The 17,917-nt window shown below is 34.0% G+C and overlaps 1 protein-coding gene across 1 annotated transcript; it reads right to left on the reverse strand.

Annotated features, from left to right (window-relative positions):
* Positions 1-254: 254 nt before the first annotated feature.
* On the reverse strand, positions 255-6,119 carry il12a (interleukin 12a). The gene is made up of 7 exons (XM_053487181.1): positions 6,076-6,119; positions 5,177-5,328; positions 1,724-1,828; positions 1,552-1,593; positions 1,255-1,401; positions 646-738; positions 255-547 (listed from the first exon to the last, which is right to left on the reverse strand). Exons 1-7 carry the CDS (start codon positions 6,080-6,082, stop codon positions 419-421), a joined length of 675 nt encoding a protein of 224 aa, XP_053343156.1. The 5' UTR covers positions 6,083-6,119; the 3' UTR covers positions 255-418.
* Positions 6,120-17,917: the final 11,798 nt, after the last annotated feature.

The raw sequence follows: 17,917 nt of genomic DNA on the forward strand, positions 1-17,917 counted from the left end.
CATTTTCATGTACTTTTTTAATTTTGTTGTGACAATAAATATTATTAATGATGATTATTTGCATTTAGCTGCAGCATACTGTACATACACACGCACACAAAGATTGCGGATGTTAAATTATCTCAAGACTTTAATAAATAGTTAATAAATACAAGGGCATCGCATGGACAAATACAAATAAATAGTTTCGTATGAAAATAAATATAAATTAACTATAAAACAACTATATAAAAACACCACAAGGTCTCAGTTGACAACTACACAGATGTAGCTAGCTTATACATTATTCTTACACAGTTGAAATAAATATGGGTTGTGGAGATTTTTTTGCAAAGTAGTAGTGCGGAGTTTTACACAGTCAATGTTGGTGATTGAGATTTTAAAAGATGTTGATGATGATTGTAGTGGAAGTGCAGAATTATTTCTTATGATCTCCGGCGCAGATGTATCCGAGTGCTCGGTTGATGGTGATGATGCGCACTTCGAAGCCCTTCAGCTGTTTGCACAGATCCTTCCGATCTTCGAAAGAATTTGTGGGGCTCCACTTCTATTACACAAAGTGAAATTAATGAAAGTTAAAGATTATGTCTGAAATATGATGGTAATGAGTTCTATACAAAGAAGTAAGAAGGGAAGAAAAATTACCTTTTGTGAAGACTCTGATGTGGGCAGCAGCTTGCAACTCTGGTGTGGAAAAGATATTATAGATACATTTAAATATAAATGATAGATAGATAGATAGATAGATAGATAGATAGATAACCATGCATAAGTATTAACCGCTGTTAAATAGTTTGTAGTGTTTCTTAGTAGTGTTACAACCTTCTATATTTTTTTTCTTATTTGTAAATACTTTTGTAAATCACTTCAGATTTATGAAAAAAATTTATGTCAGGTTAAATTCCAGGTTTTAACACTACAAAATGTGGAAAAGCGCAATGGGTGTGAATAATTATGCAAGTCAGCATAAAAGATTAAATTTAATAACCATCATGCATATAAAAGACAAAAATTTTACCATCCTTTCCCTATTTTTTAAATTTTGTATATAGTTTAGTTTTGGCAGAGGAAATAAAAAAATATTCAAAATAAATACATATAAATAAATACATTTCTCAGCTTAATGGAATTTGATTTGTGATTTTCAAACTAAACCACTAAAACTTCAATAAGCCTTATCCTTCATCAAATTATAAGCATATAGATAATTCTGTTTCTATGATAAAAGCAATGAACTGCACACGTTTTCTGTACCTGCTTAAGTTCAAGTATAGCGTCTCTAATTTTGTTGAGCTCCTTGATAGACTCAGAGTTCGCCTTCTGGTCCAGATTTTTCACATAATCATCAAGCATGGATCGATGATATTTCAAATCATTGTCAATGTTCTGCAAACATTCAGTCTAAAGGGGGACAAGATAGTGAGGATGATTTAAAAAAAACATCTATTTATCTAAGAAAACTCTTCAACTTGCATTCAAACTAATTTATTGTTTAATTCTACCATGAAGAAAAGTTCTTAGTATTATGCAAGCTCTTGGTTTGACCCTTACCTCATTGAAAGGAGTAGTTCTTTGATCAGAGCATTTCACAACCTGTAAGAAAGTAAACAAACATTAAAGTACATAGAAACTTTGTGATTGTAGAAGAAGAAGAAAAAAGATGCTAACTTAGACCTGTAGGAATATGATCCTTATTCATCAGGTTGTCAATGGGTTTTCTTACCTGACTGGGCTGACACACACTCGCCGTCTGTGTGTTTGGGTTCACCACTGCTTCCAGCTCTGTGCAGTTAAATCCATGAAACAGTGTATTGGATCTGTTTTCTGGCTGTGTCAGATTACAAAAAAACAACAACATGAAAATCAGCTTTGATTTTATAAATGTAGTACTTCATTATTTTCTCTTTAATTACACTTAATTGACAAATCCACCCTGAATGGATTGCATTTAAATCTTTAGGATTAACTCTTTAGTGGGGTCTGAGATTTATGTTGATAAAGTCTCTTTTGTAACTCACACAAATATGTCTTATACCTACACTTCTCTCCACTACTTGTTACATTTTTTATTATAATGAACTTCCTTGGGATTTATGGACTGCAAAAAGAAACTTTTGATTTAGGAGCTTCATTATCCCCTGAGTTTTAGATATTTTTATTTTTTTCCTATTTTACACAATTTTGATGTCTGTCTAACTTAGAGATGGTCTGTCTCACGGGAAAATTAAATATTAAAAACACTATCAATATTTGATATTTAAAGTGTTTCATTCTAGAGTTTTTTTTTCTTAATTTAAATATTTACCCTAGTTAAATTATTACAAAAAAAAGAAACCATTAGTAAAAATAAAATAATCTATCAAATAGGCTCTACAACCTTTTAATTGTTTAATAAATTCCACATATTACTTTAGATAAATTAATTACATTATGTTGTGTATAGTGACGTTTAGGGGTGCGTTTTCCAAAAGCATCCAAAAGTTCCGTTGTTACCAACATAGTTCAACAATTCAGTGTTTCTCGAAACCATAGTTCAAACAGACATTCGTAAACAGCGTCGCAAATTTACGTGGTTGGAACTACAGCCTTCGACCTGTGGTTAGAAGCATAGTTCCCTGCCACGGCTGGGTGTGTTCTATTCACAGTTAACGACCCTACGCTCTATTAGTTTTATTAGTTCTATTACTGAGCAATTTGGAAAACTTAATGTTTTGGTGCTCGGATATTAGGCTATTAATTTTTACGAAAGCATTATTTATGCCGGTTGGAACACAGCCTTGGTTTCGTTTGTGCGTGAGTATCTTTGTTGTGCTCTCAGAAGTAGAAGTAGAATATGGACTATTTATTCTAGACTATTCATAGGTTTAAAAAAAAAAAAAATTATATATATATATATATATATATATATATATATATATATATATATATATATCATCATCAGAAGTGTCATCTTCCTCATTCACAGCAGAACCAGTAAGACCCCCTTTACTTGAAAAAGCGGGAAATTTTCCTTGACTGCAATGTTGTGGACAATTGCAGTAACTACAATTACATAGCAGCTTTTGGAGGGGTTCAGTTTCAAGCCACCACTGGACTTGCTTGCTTGGTCACACTTGCAAAGTCCCTCCACTTGTTTCTGATTTCCTCTGGGCTTCTCTCATACCCATTTCCAGAAGCATTAATTTTTTGTGCGATTTCATTCCATGTTTTTTTTCCAGAATTTGTAACTGTTTTTTAATTTGGAGAAAAGCTAGATTTGATTGTTTCCCACCTCCTCCAAATAAACTGCAAGCTCTTTTGTAGTAAATTGGGGTTTCCGTGTCATTTTTTCCCCATCAACTCTCATTAAGACATGGCTTTATGTAAAGGGACTTATATAGGAAATGATCTTGAGCAAAATAGGTAACAGGTGTTCACAACACAATCCCAGCATTTTCAAAACCCATAATTTCTTTTTATTTTAATTGTACTTATGTATCAATACCAAATAAAAATGAGTTCAAATGAAATATAACTAAAAATTATAGACTTTGTTATTTAAAAAGAGCACATTTAAACGGTGTATGCCTATATATGTTTTATTGTACAAATAATGAATGTTGCGTTCGTGACATTATTACACCACTTCTACGTAACGTCACTGCGAAAGCGCATTGAATGCGAGCTGAAGAGAGAGAAAAAACACTTAACAGTAGGGGGCGATATGTGCCTATGGCACTACTCCGCCATTGTATCGAAGAAGAAGAAGAAGAAGAAGAACGAAAAATTAAACCAACATCTTTTTAACGATGGAAGTGCGACACAGGTACTATGGTGTTGGGAAACAGTCGTGACTAGTTAGTTATTTTCTTCAACGTTGCATTATTTTCTTCAACGTTGCAAATATTTTGATTATTCAAAAAACAAACAAACATATGTGATCGCTGTGGTGTGAAACACAGGTGAAAACAATCTGAATGATCTGCTGCGATTGGTTTATGGTTCTATAACAGGCGACACCTGGTGTTGTGTAGACGTACACAACACCTATTATATGGATTCGCTATTCAGTGTGCTATTGTGTAATTTATGTTCACCACAGCTTTTTTTTTCTTTTTTTTTTCTTTCGAGAGTGAACTTGAGACTGAAACACCCAAGCCCAATGAAACATAGCATTGTTTTCTGTGGAAGCGATAAATAAACGCTTGAAATAGGTTTAAAAAGCCAAAACGTTTTTTATATCCGGACTTGTACAGATGTTTTTACAGTATCATTAGTCAGCATAATTCATTCAATTATGCTGACTAATGATACTGTGAAAACATCTGTACAAGTCCGGATATAAAAAACATCTTAAAGAGAGAGAGAGAGTGAAATAGAGGGGGAGAGAAAGAGAGAGAGGGAGAGATATCTGATATCTGAATTATGCTGAATAATGATACTGTGAAAACATCTGTACAAGTCCGGATATAAAAAACGTCTTAAAGAGAGAGAGAGAGAAATAGAGGGAGAGAGAGAGAGAGAGAGAGAGAGAGATATCTGATATCTGAATTATGCTGACTAATGATACTGTGAAAACATCTGTACAAGTCCGGATATAAAAAACATCTTAAAGAGAGAGAGAGAGTGAAATAGAGGGAGAGAGAAAGAGAGAGAGGGAGAGATATCTGATATCTGAATTATGCTGAATAATGATACTGTGAAAACATCTGTACAAGTCCGGATATAAAAAACGTCTTAAAGAGAGAGAGAAATAGAGGGAGAGAGAGAGAGAGAAAGAGAGAGAGAGATATCTGATATCTGAATTATGCTGATTAATGATACTGTGAAAACATCTGTACAAGTCCGGATATAAAAAACGTTTTGGCTTTTTAAACCTATTTCAAGCGTATATACGTGTATATAGGGCATACACACACATATATGTATATGCTGTATATGCTCTAAAATAATATGCTATATGTGTATAGTAAAAAGAATGTGAAACATGCAAGTTTCCTCAAAAATAATAATATAAAAAATGCTTAACACTTCAAAAGTTGTTATATATATGCCCTTTTGTAAAACTCGAATTGTATTATGCCAACAATATGTAGTATCTATCTATCTATCTACACATGTTTAATAATTACTTCTTCCTGTTTACATCCTAACGCTAAATACCTCAGATTGATGGCTTTGTAACTTTGTTACTTACTTTCTCGAGCGCGCCCCTGAGTTTGGTGAGCAGGTCTCTGGCGCTCGTGGTGCACTGCGCGTGGTCGCTTTGGACGCTCTTAGGTACGCGCACTGGAGTCGCCACGGTCGCGCGGCTCATGAGCGCAAGAATCAGCACATAAATAAGAGAACCTGAATAAGGCAAATACAGGTGAAGTATTATTGCAGTGCAATGCAGAGAGAGATAGAAAGAGAGAGAGTGAGAGTGATACAGTCAATTTTTTGGAAACAGACAAAAAAAATCCTAGGGGCTTCTCTCAGTGACGTCTCATGATGCGCGTGTTATTTACACTATTATCATGATATACAGTAGACCTTGTGCAGACATTGCGGTGTTTGCTTTTAGTTATATATATATATAAACTAGTTATCTGTAGCTGTAAAGCCTTCGATTATGTTTACTTTACATTTGTTAAATAAATACAAAATTAAGAATTTTGATTTTGTATTTATTTAATAAATACAGATCAAAGAAAGTTACATTGGTAGGAATTTCTGCGGTGAGATAAAACACAAGTTTGAAATACATTATCTTACAGTCTAAATAATCATAATGCCAGCTGTTGAAGAAAACAAAGGGAGAGAGAGAAAGAGAGAGAGATCCTTTAAATGTATGGAAAATGTTCGGATGATTGCAGGTGCGCGTGCGTGCACGTGTGGATGTAAAAGAAGAGGAGGGACTTTAAAGTTTAAAACAACAACAAAAAAGTGCTTACATATCTGGACAATTTCAAATCATTTGTAACTACTTTGATCCATTATAAACATGATTACGAAAGATTGATTATACTCATAAGACACCGATATCTAAAATAAAAAATGGGCTAAGTGGTATTGAAGCTGATGGCTGCTGAGTGGAACAGAGGAGAACTTACTCACCCGACATTATGATCAGCAGTGTGAAGTTGGAGTAGTACAGAGTGGAGCTGTAACACGTCGCAGGAGTTTGATGAAATGAAGTGTCCGCGGTGTTTTATAGCCATCTGGCTTTGGAGTTGGCGGGATTTCCCCCTTTCATATGCATGTCCACGGCAGTTTCACTCACTCTATCAGAACCCCAAGCGCACACACTTATGCCAAAATGCTTGGGTTATATGTAATAAGCTTTTCTTTTATAATAATAATAATAATAATAATAATTATTATTATTATTATTATTATTATAGTGATTTCTAGTTAAGTAACGAGTTAAGCAATTCTGTCACTGTTCCTCGTGCACATAAAGCACAAAAACCACAAAAGCTAGTTTGGAAGAAATGCTCAGTCCATGAAGCGCAGTAACAGCTGTAAAACACTGTAAAAGTGACAACTATTAGTTACATGTTTACATGCAAAATATGTCGCGTGTATTTCATATATAGTAGTACAATGTGGAAAATAACAGTTACAGGCTAAATCATGAAGCATAATTTTTAAAAACTCTAATTTAAATTAATTCTGAAATATTTAGCTAATCATCAAATAACCTAATTAAATAAATAACGCTATTTATTACAGTTTTTTTTTTAAATTTGTCTCAGAATGCAAATATTCAGGATTTCAAAATATTGGAAATGGTAATATTAATAGGCTATAAATCGTTTCGTGTAAGAAATATTTAATACTTTTTAAATAAGTAATAAACATAAAATAACAACAACAATAATAAAAATAATAAAATAATAAAAATAATAATAATGATAATAAAATAATAATACTAATAACTCCCACTACACATTGCCAGCTTGTAAAATGAACAAATGCTGCAATGGTATTTAAAAATAGTATATTTAAAAATAACACACAAAAAACTTGCCATGTAAGCCTTTTTTTTTTCTTGAAATAAATCTAACCATACTGGATTGAAACTGTAGTTTCATTTCATGTTTAAGTTCATGCCAAGTGGCCACAAGCACAAAAGTCTTCAATAAAACTGGATTTATATGTTTATCAGTTATCAGTTTAAAATTTTTAGTACTTTTTCCAGAAACTAATTTTTTAGGAACATTTTGGCACTACAATCCTCAACAATGATGTGTCACATTGTTCAACTCCAATCAATCTACTTTTACTTTGACCAAAATCACGCATGGAATTGTAAGAATTATTCTCATAATAAAAACTATGATTAACTAATTATTTGCTACACCTTGGCACATTGATGTATTTTTTTAATATAAGAAATATTTTACTAGTTCATGAAATAATGGTTTGCACAGGATATCAAACAACTGTTATCACTCATTCGTCAGTACGCTTCTTTGCTATGTGGACATCCTTATTAAAAACATGGCTAAGTATAATTATTTATGTAAGAAACAAAACAAGCCTGGGCATGTGCTCCGATAGGGTGCAGATGCAGTTTAGTGAGAATCAGTTTACTGTTATGTCATGATGCTGAATAATTACCAGGGAACAGACCTTACAGTGTCATTTTCACCAAAGCAAATTTTTCCAAGAGTTTATTTCATAATTTATAAAAAGAATAACATCTCACCATATATGGTCACAATAGATGTTGCATACTTGCCAGACAAGTTAGTTTCTGTTCTCATTTTCTATAGCAGCCAATTGTTAGAGCTGTATATATATATATATATATATATATATATATATATATATATATATATATATACAGTACACATTTACAATGCAGAGTTATGAGGCACAAGACAGATTCAAGTAAGAAGGTCCCATTACTTCCCACCTTGTTGTAAAATATTGCAAATTGGAGATCATGGCACACAGCATAAGAATTTTTTTCTTTCACATTTTTTCACTAATTTGTTTTTTAAAACACACAAAACCACTAGAAGATCAAATTAGAAATGTATAGAATTTAAGATTCCTTTTGTTAAATTCACAAGGTTTCTTTTTTGTCTTAATCTTATAATAATAATTATTATTATTTTATTTTTATTGTTTTATAAAAAAAAAATAATTCTTAATTATTATTATTATTACATTTATTGTAATTTCATTCATTGTTATTAGCCTATTATTATTATTATTATTATTATTAAGAATAATAATAAGAATTAACTTTTTTAAGTACGATATGCAGTAAAAGGCTTATTTGACCGCTCGGACCTTTAAAATCTAAATTATTGATAAATTAGGGAATGGAAATAAAGAATGAAATGAAATGAAATAAAATGAAATGAAAGAGAGAAACAAAAAAGTGGCTGCTCTTATGAAACATCAACAGAAACTCTACTTTATCCCAAAAATGATCCCAAAACTCATCCTTGTACATTTCATGTTCTATGTGTTTTTCCCATTATGCAACACAGGGAACTTTTAGGAACAATTGCATCACACACGGATGATTTTATCCAGGTGTGGGAGAAGGAAGTTTCTGAATAATTCTGAAAGTGACATTTCTATTTGAAAGTTGTGCAACAGAATAGACAGGGACATATAGCAATCAAATAATTTCAGTGCAAAATAATTCCAGGCTGTGAAGATTCACATGACTGGGAATTTGAACAGAGTTTCAGACACTTTATGCAGATTTTCTCCAGTTGCCTAAGCGTAGATTGTTTAGATAAATTCTCTTATTAATTTAACACTGGAAGCACAGCGAGCTCAAAGCCCCTCGACTACCAGAGAACTGTAGTGGGACTCTGCAAATAAATACAGTTCACATAATGGGGTGAAAACAAGGTACTTTTACTACACATTTTATGTAAATCTTGAACACTTCCATGATACACAGACAACATAATTCAGGGCAGATCAACTCATTTCAGTATGGTCATGGTACTGTCACTTTCACCACTGTAAAGACCCTGAGCTCATCTCTTATTTCTTAACTGCTCGTAAATGTTGACATTCAGAGAGTAGTGACAATTCATCCAAATGTCAGTTTCAGATTGCATGCTTTGAGTGTATGCTTGTGGTTAGAAGTTCCTCAAATCCAGACATGACTCAGTTCTCTAAACCACAATTAATTTTACTCTCGGCTCTTTAACAACTCGACCACTCTGTAGTTGTGTACTCGACTGAAGATTTTCACATGGTGAGGTAAATCTCTCATTGTGGTTGATGAGGTTAGAAATACCGAAAATCAAGTACAGGGGAATTACTATACTGAAGGGCCAAATATAGATCCAAAGAATGAATAGGATAGTGGAATTTCCAGTTCAGAAACTTCATTTGAATAAACACATTATTAAAAAGAAAAGATTTTATTCAAATGAATTGTTTTCCACCAGGTCATTCCTGCTCAATAATAATTGTTATTCCGTAACACATTACAGTGGAACCTCAGATTACGAGTAACACGGTTTACGAGTGTTCCGGAAGACGAGCAAAGATTTTTTAATAAATTTTGACTTAAAAAACGAGCATTGGCGTGGTTTACGAGCTCCGAGTATCATGTATAACACATGCGCTTCTTGTTTGACACCGAGCGTCGCGTCACCACAACTGAGCAACGGTTTTTCTTTCTCTGGCGCTGCGGGTGTTCATCTCCCCTGCTGGGTCCTAGTGCTCGTCTCTTACTGGTATAATCAATCCGTGTGTGTGTGTGTGTGTTTCTTTATCTTGCGCTGCAAAGTGTGTGTGTTATGTATGTGCGTGCATAATTTGACACCGTCGGTTCACACACACACACACACACTCTCATTCTCTCTCGCCTTTACTGTGTGTCAGTGTTTGAGTGTGTGTGTTATGTGTGTGTTTTTCTTTCTCTTGGGAGAAAGCGCTGCAGAGTGTGTGTGTATGTTATGTGTGTGCGCATAATTTGACACCGCGCCTGTTTAAACACAAACACACGCTCTCTTTCTCTCTCACCTTTACTGTGTTTGAGTGTGTGTGTTATGTGTGTGTGTGTTATGTGTGTTTTTCTTTCTCTTGCGCTGCAGAGTGTGTGTTATGTTACGGTGTCAAATTACACGTGCGGACACACATAACACACACTCAAAAACTGACACACAGTAACGACGAGAAAGTGTGTGTGCGAACCTGCGTGGTGTCAAATTACGCGCACACACTTTCTCGTCGTTAGTGTGTGTCAGTTTTTGAGTGTGTGTTATGTGTGTTCGCACGTGTAATTTGACACCGTGCCGGTTCACACACTCTCTCTCTCTCTCTCCTTTAATGTGTGTGTGTGTGTGTGTGTGTGTGAGAGAGAGAGAGGGGGTGCTTCACTCACACACAACCGGCACAGTGTCAAATTACGCTCACGCACACACATAACACACACTAAGCAGTGCAGGAGGGAGAAAAACACACACACACACAGCGCCTGTGCGAAAAAATAGAAACACTTATTGGTCGGGATTTATTTTTACTTTTTTTAAGGTAACATGCAGGTTAATTTGTTTTATTTTTACTTTATATTTTGTGTAAATTATTTTTATGTATTTGGCTGTGGAACGAATAATTTTAATTTCCATTATTTCTTATGGGAAAATATGCTTTGAATTATGAGTGTTTTGGAATATGTGCCCGCTTCCGGAACGAATTATGCTCGTAATCCGAGGTTCCACTGTACCTACTATAAATATTTAAATGATAACTTCTTCTCCAACTTTTCTTTTTAATCCTTTATGTTCTCCCATCACTATTGTTACTCCACCTCCACCTTCTACGTCCTCCCAGTAATGCTTCTGAGGCCTAGGGGCCCTAAACAACTTTTTCTTTGCTTGCTATGACACCTATAGGCTACAATCCACTCCAAAAAAAAAACTTGTGTTATATGTTACATCCTTTTTTTTAAGTAAAAAAGTAGCACAGTATTATTATTGAGCCTCCAACTGTCTTATTCGAAATTGACAAACATCTGTCTCCTCAAATCAGTGATTTTTTCCATATTCGATCATTTTCACACTTGCTCAGTGCTCAGGTTAAATCATAGAAAATCCAGATTTTATCTTCTGTGACTTTCTGTAATGGTCTTTATGTGCTGCAATGTGCTGTGCTTTTCTCTAAAAACACGTCCTTTGCATCAAGGTGTAAACCAAGCCTCTTATGGAGCAATTGTTCCTTTGTCATCATTTCTATCTCCAATTCATTTACTGTTTCTCCTTCTGGCACATTTTTTTTCGTTCCTAATTGTATACAGCAGTGATATACTTACTCTGTTTACTTGATAGACATTATTTCATCATATGATGATACACAGAAGGAAACACCATGACATAAGTTCTTTTTAGAGGCTTTTTGTTTCCTGTTTCTCTATTGAAGCATTAAAGCGGTGATAAGCCTAGACAAGTTAATGTGTGAATATTTCAGTCACTTTGCATCTTACAGGTTTGGCACTCTGAACCCATACTTTAGCCAAAAATTGCTAAACAATAAAAGTGATCATTGAGAGCTTAAATGCATCTAATTAAAAAATTTTTTTTTACATGGACTTCTGTAATTATACGATTGGCCTGAGCACTCTGCCATGCATAGGATGAATGCTCCACTTTTTCAAATGCCCCAACAATCTTTAAAACAGCCCTGGGCCCAAAAATGGAAACTCCATCTAATGTCTTATAGGTCACTGACTGTAAAACAACAAATTTGTTTACTGTGACTAATGTCAGGTACTATACAAGTCATTCACAGCAAAATACTTGGGTTTTTGTTTTTAGTTTTGGACAATTGCATTACAAATTTTCTCACTAACCAGTGCAATTATTTCATTTGGACGACTTGCTTAAATAATGTGCTTTGTTTGCAAGTTTTTGATTCTTTTTACAAATTTTGCATGAAGTTCCACATTGCCCAATTGTGCGTTCACAAGATTGTCCTTATTACCAAATACAGTGCAATTTTTGTTTATAAATTGTGCTTTGCGAATAAACAAGCAATAAACAATGCACACTTTCTCAATTTTTCATTGTTATAAAGATTGTTGATCCTGTGACAGTTCTGGTGAGGTAAGGGAGGATGTTCTCCCCACCAGAGGTTCTACATAATCAGAAATTGACAACAAGTTTGTTACTCACTTGCACATCATGAATATCAGAATAATTTCTTCAGCCATGAAGAAATATGCTCACATTACATTTTAATTAACTCTGTTAGACAGGGGGACTTGGTTTGATTGGCTGCTAACTCCACCTCCCTGATTTACTCCTCCTCATCCTCATCTTCCTCTTCCTACTTCTTCTCTTTCTCCTGCTTCTACTCATCTGCTTTATTTCTTCTGCTACTAGTTCATTTTCTCTGCTGTCACTGTCTCCTCCCTAAATTGTTATCCTTTTTTTCTTCTTCATCTTCTCCTTCTTTCCCATTTTTTTTATTCTTTTCCTTCTCTGCCTCTTTTTATACAGTAATTACTTTTTCCTTTTCTTACTTTTACTCATTCTGCTCATCCTCCTTATGATGAGCAAAAGTTTTTTTTTCTTTTGCTTCTCTTTGTTTTTCCACTTCTCTTTATTCTGCTTATTTGGTTAGATAATTCAGGCAACTATAATAATAATAATAATAATAATAATTATTATTATTATTATTGTTGTTGTTGTTTGTATACTGCCATAGAAAACTCTATATTTTCTGAGCAAAACTTATCAATTGCAGTTCTGGTTGTCCACCATGCTCAAACACACTGAAAAACCTATTTGTTCTATATTTTATCCTTATTTATTTATTTATTTAATTACTTACTTACTTTAAATATGTGCAATATTTTTACTGATTATTTACAGTATTTATCTCCTTATTTAGTTGCATCCAATTCTTAGCCATCGTATGGCCAGATATTAACTGCCTTTACTGGGATTTTAATTTAGTGAGCTGGTCTGACTGTCCAAAGTGGGATTAGTGTTCCTTTAGGATTTTAAGTTAATCTTTTATCACTGTTTAAACATGATCTAAAGTGTTATTTCCCTGTGCTTGTGCTTTTAATGCTTTTTATGTTTTTAGAATCTGGGAAGAGCATTCCTAGGATTGCTTGGTTGAAATCCCCAGGAATGGGGAAAAATTCCATCAGGGCTTACAGTATGTGTTCTTTTGTTCCATTTAAACACACAAAGTCGCCCACTTGATTTTTTTCCAAGAATCAGATGTTCTGTCAACACGGTATCCGGGATCTAAGATTGGTGATTAGTAAGTGATCTTGCTGCTGTAAGAACCCTTGGCCCAGGTCTATATACTGTATGAAGCAAACCAGCTCACTTTCATTTTAGTATTACATTTAATTATGATGATAATCTGTCTTTCAATGTCTTGTCTGTGATTTCTGTTCTCTTGTTTTTATAGCACTTGTTAGTATCTATGTTCCCATTGTCTTTTTGTAATTTAAGTTTTCTTTGATTTAAAATTCAAAAACATAACATAATAAGCAGAATGTTTTACATTTTAATATCTCTCTGTCCTGTCTCCTAGGAGACATAATTTTGGCAATGTTGGAAGTTCACACCCAAACCACTTCTCTAAATATCTTAACACGGTTATCCAGAATGACAGCACCTAAGGACACTTCTACAATTATTGAAACCCATTTCGTGTTTACATTTCCAACACTAATGTTTACACTTCCAACACAAATGTTTACATTTCTAAGACAAAATCACATAAGAGAATCTATGTAATATTATATTCTGTGTGAGTTTGCCTTTGGCTTCTCTTACTTATATACACTCCTTAATCAGCCAGAATTCTTTGCATTTTTTATTGTTTATAAGTACAGTAGGTGTATTGACTCTCGTCTCCTAAGGATTCACTTTCAAAAAAACTTTTTCAGCTTATATTTATAATTTAAAGAATTATAAAATGTTATAATTATTTTAATGATTATTTAAATGGTTAAACAAAAATTGAAACATGTACTGTATTTCATTAAATACTAAATACAATTTGTATGCCATGACAAATCAGAAAATCACTGAAACATTTCTTATTAATGCTAATGTGTGAAAATTTTTGAAAGGCATGCTTAGTCACATTACAAGGTGAAAAAGCTAATGTTAATATTTGAAGAAACATGGCTAAAACAGAGATGAAATAAAAGATTTTAATTAAAGTGGAGTTAATATAGGACAGCAGTTGTGATCAGGATTGTGATCGTGTGATTTTTATGCAGTTTCCATAAATTTGCAAACTTTCAGTTTCTTGAAATACTGCATGTTATGCACATTTCCAAAAGGGATATTTTTATACACTGCCTGGGAAAAAAGTTGCACACTCTAAGATTCCATTCAATCGTCTTTAACTTTGCTTACAATGTGTTGGCCAGATCTTGTGTGAAAATGATTTCTCATGCTCCCAGAACCACTCTTTCACAATTTGTGCCCTGGAATATGCCTGTGCAATCAGGAAACAAAAACTCCATAGATGTGATAAACCTGGCCATTCGGTACATTCAGGTTGTCAGCTGACTTTATTTTATTGATACATAACGTTGCTAAGCCTAGACCTGACCAACTGATGCAATTCCAGAAGATAACACCAACTAAATAAGCTTGTACAGTGATTCCCTTCTAACTAATAGAAAGGCAACAGTAACTTAAATAATGTATCGAGGCATGGCAAAGACAATCTCTGAACGCACACAACATTAAACCTTGAAGCAGATGGAGTACAGCAACAGAAGATCACACCGGGTGCCACCCCTGCCAGCTAAGAACAAGAAACTGAGTCCTCTACAATTAGCATGGCTTCACCAAAACAATTTGAGGACTGAACATACTTTCTCTGGTCTCTCAATTTCTTCTGCGACATTGTGATGGTAGGGTCAGAATTAGACAAATTTAACCAAACGAAAGCATTATTCTATTCTGCTTTGTATGAAAATGGTAGGCTGGTGGGGATTGTGTAGTGGGGGTGGTGTGGGGGATAAAATTTTGACAAACTTTAAGTATCAACTGAGCAAATGTCACAACCTACAGTACCTATTGTGGGAGTATTGTTAATGAACATGGCCATCCCTTTATGACCACAGTCTAAGACACCATGTCACAAATCTAAAATCATTTCAAACTGGTTTCTTGAACATGACAATAAGTTCACTGTACTCAAATGGCCTCTATAGTCAACAGATTTCAAGTAGAGCACCTTTGAGATGCATTATAGACATACAACTAACAAATCTGCACCAACGTTGTAAGGCTGTAATGTCAATATGGACCAAAATCTCTAAAAGATGTTTTCAGTACCTTGTTGAATTTATGCCATAAAGAATAAAGGCAAGTTGTCCATAATGAAATGGCTGGTGAGTGTATTAGCAAAAGTGTTAGAGGCTCAAAAAAAAAAAGGCTATAAATACACGATCATACTTGTATGTCCCTATTGACGACGAGCCAACTCTTGGTAACAGTAAACATTTATGTCAGTGTCATATGACCATTGTAGAAGTCGCACAATGCATAACATCATCTGTGAAATGTTCAAACAGAAACATATGGAGAAAAAGCCAAGTGTGCCAAAAATCTCATGTAAACATCAAAACAACCAATAAACTTCTCAGCTGAGAAAAGCGGAAAGTTTTGGACTTGCCAAGTCAGTCTCCCGGTGCTTATTCAATGAAAAATGCATTCGACTAGCTGAAAAACAGACAAGAGAATGTAAAGGGAACTGAAAATGCAGTGCAAAGGCATTCTTTAGTGCAGGGACATTAGTTATTTAAACTGGACAGGACATTAGTGATTAAAAGGAGTCGCACGTGCTCAGGGAAGCTAAATTTCCCCTTACCCTAAAAAAAAAAGAAGGGAAAAAAAATAGATATAAAATATTTGACTGTGAACATGATGTTATATGAACAAATTCCCCCTGTGAATGATATTACTAAATAGTTTTTCATTTATATAGAAAATCATTTATTTAGGTGACAGTGGCAAATAATATGAAGAAGATGGAAATGATTATTTATTCAGTGTAACTATAACTATAGAACAATCTATTTCTATAAAAGTAATCAAACATGATGTGTTGTGTCCTTATAGGAAATTAATCAGCATTGGGTTGGTTTACTGTGACATAAGGTAAAGTTACTATCACCACCCTAGTTGATTATTTTCTTATAACAGCACATCCTGCTGTTTTATTTCTTATATTCTGATGGTTTTCAATATTTAGGCTTTTAATAGGTTTAAAAAAAATTATTTATCAAATAATGAAACATATTTATATAAATATATATAAATGGATAAAAAGAATGAAGTTAAATAGAAAAGTTAAAAAGTTAAATAATTAAAGATGTTAAGATGAATAGATAAATAAATGCATTGTGTAGCACCACACAAGCTCCAAACGTAATAAATGCATCGTTTCTATTTGGCCTGCTCACTCCTACTGTACTCTACAGTACTGTATATCCATGAAAACAAAAACCACCAGCTACTATGACTTGTTCGTTGGGTTCCAATGCATCACTGTCCTGATGCACACCCTTTGTGCAGACTTGTGTGTGTCTTATCTATAAAGTGAGATCGCAATGAATGTGTTCAATGAAAACAACTAATAGTTATTATTCAATAAATTAATCTAAAAAAATGTGTAATGTTTAACCATATGCTCATATTAATGTAAAACTTTGTTGTTGTTGTTGTTGTTGTTGTTTTAAAATAGCAATTACTTAATAGTCTTCTAAGATATTTTCTGACAACCAAATGCAGTGAATTTTGGGCAACTCAACTCTTTGCTTTTGCTTTTGAAACTGTGTGAGCGTGGGTGGGGAAATTGTTAATATCTCTGTTGCCCCAAAACAGCAGCTTTAATTAAGCGAAAAGAATGAGTCACCTTCACTTAGAAGTATATCGTAACAAAGGAAAAAAAAGTTAATTTCTGTTTCAGCTCTTTAAGGTCACCTGAACTCTGAAAAGATTAGCAGGAGACACATTATTGTCTTTATTGTCTTTTTTCTGAATGTCATGTAGTGTCATGTGACTGTTGCAGCTATTCCTGGAAAAAATGTTAAAGCCTGGAATACTTTTTAAAAGGATAGTTAACATTCAGAAACAAGATCTGCACTGATTTTATGCTCGCATGATTTTTGTAAAATGTGAAAGAATGGACACCTTGAAAAATGTTTTGTACGATTTCCTGTACCATAATCTGTATAAATCCAAACATTCAACAGTATATTCTACAAAAGGCATGGACGCCACAAGTCCTTAGAAGGTGTTCTGTGGTACCTGGCACCGAGGTGTCAGCAGCAGATCCTGGGGAATTTGAAGGCCAAGCCAACACTTTAAACACTTTACCATGTTCATCAAACCATTCCTAAATGATTTTACGTTAAGAGCATTATCCTGTTGATCGTCGGTATCAAGTCTCCAAGATCCTTATGTTTGCCTATTTTTCCTGCTTCTACCACAATGACTTTGGGAACTGACTGCTCACTTGCTGCCTAACATGTTTCACCCTTTGACGGAGATAATCAATGTTATTCACATCCTTTTTCTGTGGTTTTAATGTTACGGCTGAAGTGTGATTGGTTTATAGTCAGACAACACTGTAGTACTGATATAGGTGCAATGAATTTGCACAGAACTGTATGCATATATCAAAGTGTCCGCAGTCTGGATGGCAAAAGACATCAAGACACAGTATATAAAAAAAGTTTTTATTTCTTTTTTATTTTATATATTTGTATATAAACATTTCTTCCGCATGGTGGCTTAGTGGTTTGCACTGTCCCTTTGCACCTCCAGTTCGATTCCAGCCTCGGGGTCTGCATGTGTGCATGGAGTTTGCATGTTTTCCCCGTGCTTTATGGGTTTCCTCTGGATATTCCGGTTTCCTTCCACAGTATAAAGATATGCAGATTAGACTAATTAGCCGCAGTATCTACTGTATCTGAGAG

The sequence above is a fragment of the Clarias gariepinus genome, chromosome 25, assembly GCF_024256425.1.
Source record: "Clarias gariepinus isolate MV-2021 ecotype Netherlands chromosome 25, CGAR_prim_01v2, whole genome shotgun sequence".
Lineage (NCBI taxonomy): Eukaryota > Metazoa > Chordata > Actinopteri > Siluriformes > Clariidae > Clarias > Clarias gariepinus.